This window comes from Phoca vitulina, unplaced genomic scaffold (genome assembly GCF_004348235.1).
Source record: "Phoca vitulina isolate PV1807 unplaced genomic scaffold, GSC_HSeal_1.0 scaffold66, whole genome shotgun sequence".
Classification (NCBI taxonomy): domain Eukaryota; kingdom Metazoa; phylum Chordata; class Mammalia; order Carnivora; family Phocidae; genus Phoca; species Phoca vitulina.
The window spans coordinates 2,292,675-2,295,548 of NW_022589769.1; the positions used below are offsets into that span (position 1 = coordinate 2,292,675).

The 2,874-nt window shown below is 49.3% G+C and overlaps 1 protein-coding gene across 1 annotated transcript in view; it reads left to right on the forward strand.

Annotated features, from left to right (window-relative positions):
• Positions 1-2,050: 2,050 nt before the first annotated feature.
• CUNH16orf72 (chromosome unknown C16orf72 homolog) overlaps positions 2,051-2,874 on the forward strand; it is a 32,385-nt gene continuing 31,561 nt past the window's right edge. Inside the window, exon 1 of the mRNA XM_032392162.1 lies at positions 2,051-2,190. Within this exon, the coding sequence (XP_032248053.1) occupies positions 2,151-2,190 (40 nt within the window). The 5' untranslated portion in view covers positions 2,051-2,150. The remainder of the gene's footprint in view (positions 2,191-2,874) is intronic.

Genomic DNA, 2,874 nt, shown 5'->3' on the forward strand with positions numbered 1-2,874 from the left:
TCTCCCTCTCTCTCTGCTCCTCCCCGTGCTGGTGTACACTGTCTCTCTCTCTCTCAAATAAATAAGTTTTTAACAACAACCACAACAAAATAAAAGTATTTACATATACATACTTAGAAGTCTGGAAGGATGTTAAAAATGAAAGTACAGGGGCGCCTGGCCGGCTCAGTTCATGGAGCATGTGACTCTTGATCAGAGTCGTGAGTTCCAGACCCACATTGGGTGTGGAGCCTATTTAAAAAAAAGAAAAAAGAAAGTATACATTAACTCACATTTTCTTGAGTCATCAAACGCTAATTACTTCAAATGGATGTGAAGTTTCCAGAGCTTAGCTGAGAGATGTCATACGCACTGTTGCTTGTCCAGGCCTTCCAATTCCAAGGTTGGAGGCTAATGTAGGAGCACTTTCTCAGGCCTCTAGAGTGCTAGTCTTTACTGAATAATTTTGTGGACTGGTATGGCACTCAGTCTTTTTCTCATTTATTCTCATTTAATCCTGAAAGCAAACCCGAGGAGTTTCTATTACCAACTCCATTTATGATGCTCAAAGAGTCATAGTAATTTGCCCAAGGTCACTCAGATAGGAAGTGCTTATAAAATTTAGAAAGCCAAACTAGATGGTACTATCTCATCAACAGAAAGAAAGAAAATGTGGTTTAAGTCAAATCAGATTATTCCTGTTTCTTTTTTTTTGGGTGCAAAAAGGGTGGTTTTATTATAGCATGGGGACGGGACCCATGAGCAGAAAGAGCTGCCTATTCCTGGTTCTTTTAGCCTTTTCCACCTCTGTGCCTTTGAATCCATGCGTCCCTCTGTTCTGAGGGGCCTCTTCCTTCCAGGAACCTTGTCTGTGCTTCATGGCCTAGCAAAAACGCTTCCTACCCCAGGAAGCCCTCCGTGATTCCCACCACTGGGAAGTAACCTTTTATACTCCTTACACATCTTACGTTCTGCCCTCAAGACATGTTGCTTTTCACAGTGGCCACTGATAAGTACATCCCTCAGCTCTTGCAGGTTGACTATGAGCACCCACTATGAGCACCCACTAGGTATTGATGTATAATAATGTCGCTTAGGTTTTATAAAGGGCAGTTTAGAATGAAACTGACCAGTAGCCTGGTGTGAGTCATCTTTGTGTGTGTGTGTGTGTGTGTGTGTGTGTGTTTCTTGGGGTAGGGAAGAGGGGGAGAACGAGAGAGACTCATTTAAGACCACGGCAGGTCTCAGAAAAATCTCTATGAAAATGCACTCAGATTAAAACTTTTTTTTTTTTTTTGCCATAAAAGTAACAGATTTTCAGATGTTTTTCTATTGTAATTATTATTGAAAAATTTTCTTTTTTTAAAAAAGATTTTTAAAATTTACTTGAGATTTTAAAGATTTATTTATTTGAGAGAGAAAGCACAAGCAGGGCAGAGGGACAGAGGGAGAGAAGCAGGCTCCCCGCTGAGCAGGGAGCCCAATGCGGGGCTGATCCCAGGCCCTGGAGATCATGGCCTGAGCAACAGGCAAACACTTAAGGGACTGAGCCACCCAGGCGCCCCTGAAAAAAAAATTTCTTTTCATATTATAGAGTCAATAGATTGTTTTTGTAGTCTTGTACAAAATAGGTAAACCCTAGGCTGTGTGCCTCTGATACTGGATGGACAAAGTACACCAGCCTGGTGCTCCCACTCTGGTTGCCTGAAGAACTGGAGGTTCCCCTATAACCCCTACTTTTGCCTGGCATGTCATTTCTATGGTGGCCTCTAACCCCCTTTCTTCCTACACCCTACTTACCAATCTTTTTAAGATTCAACCAGGAATAAGACTGCCAAGATTCTCCCCTCCGAAAAGTTACTTATTGTTGACAAGAGACCTGTAAGTAAACACATCAATAGTAGGATCATTTCAGGTAGTGAGGCAGGGTATGAAAAAATAAAACCAGGCAATAGGCGTGTGGAACCTCTACTTTAACAAGGCTGGTATGACAAGGGCTCTGTGCTTATAGGCCATTTGAGCAGAGCCTTGAGAATTGAGGAGGAGGAAGATTCCAGAGAGAGTACCGTGAGGGTAAAGGCCCTGAGGCAGAGAAGAGCTTGGTGTCCTGGGGAAACAGCAAGAAGGCCAGTGTGACTGGGCAGCACAAGCCAAGCAGAGGACGGCGTGAGATGAACACAGACGACGCGGGCCCAGATACTGCAGGGACTGGTAGGCCATAATGAGGGGGTCAGCTTTTAGTCCAGAAGTGCCGGCTGTAAAGCCACCTTGCTTTGCAGGAGCGCGCTGTGGCAGCTCCTGAGGGGTGGTGCCCTGGACGGCTTCTGCAGGCCCTGGTGGTTCCTGTCCTCGCCGCCAACATCTGGAGGGCCGATTTTGCTTCTGTGCGGTCACCGCTCGTCTGCGGGGCCTCTTCCTCCGGGGGCTGGAGCCGTGGGGGTGACGGGGCCGCATCGCGGCGCAGGTTAACGGGACGCCAGGCGGTCCACCCCGCGCAGCCACGCGGGTTCCAGCCGGGGGAGGTGGGGGCTGGCGCGTTACGCAGGCGGCCACACGTGGCCCCGGAGTGCGCTCCCCGGGACAGGTGCGGGGCCGCCACCCTGGCCGGGGCGTCCCGTCCCGCGCTCCGGTTCGCTGGCGGCCTCTCGGGCGGGCTGGCGGCCGCGGCCGGCGCGTCACAGGACGCTGTCCCCGAAGGGCAGCGGGCCGCAGGAAGGGCCTGCTAGCCTCGCCACTTGCAAGTTTTTCTTGGGGCTCGGAAGCCCAACTTGCCCATCCGAGAAATGGGACTCTGAAATAAACAGATGGGGGGCGCACTCTGCCAACTTGGACGTTTTATTCTTTCTCTACGTCCCTACCCACTTTGGAGCCCAAGGGGCTGGAGCAAGCGGACTG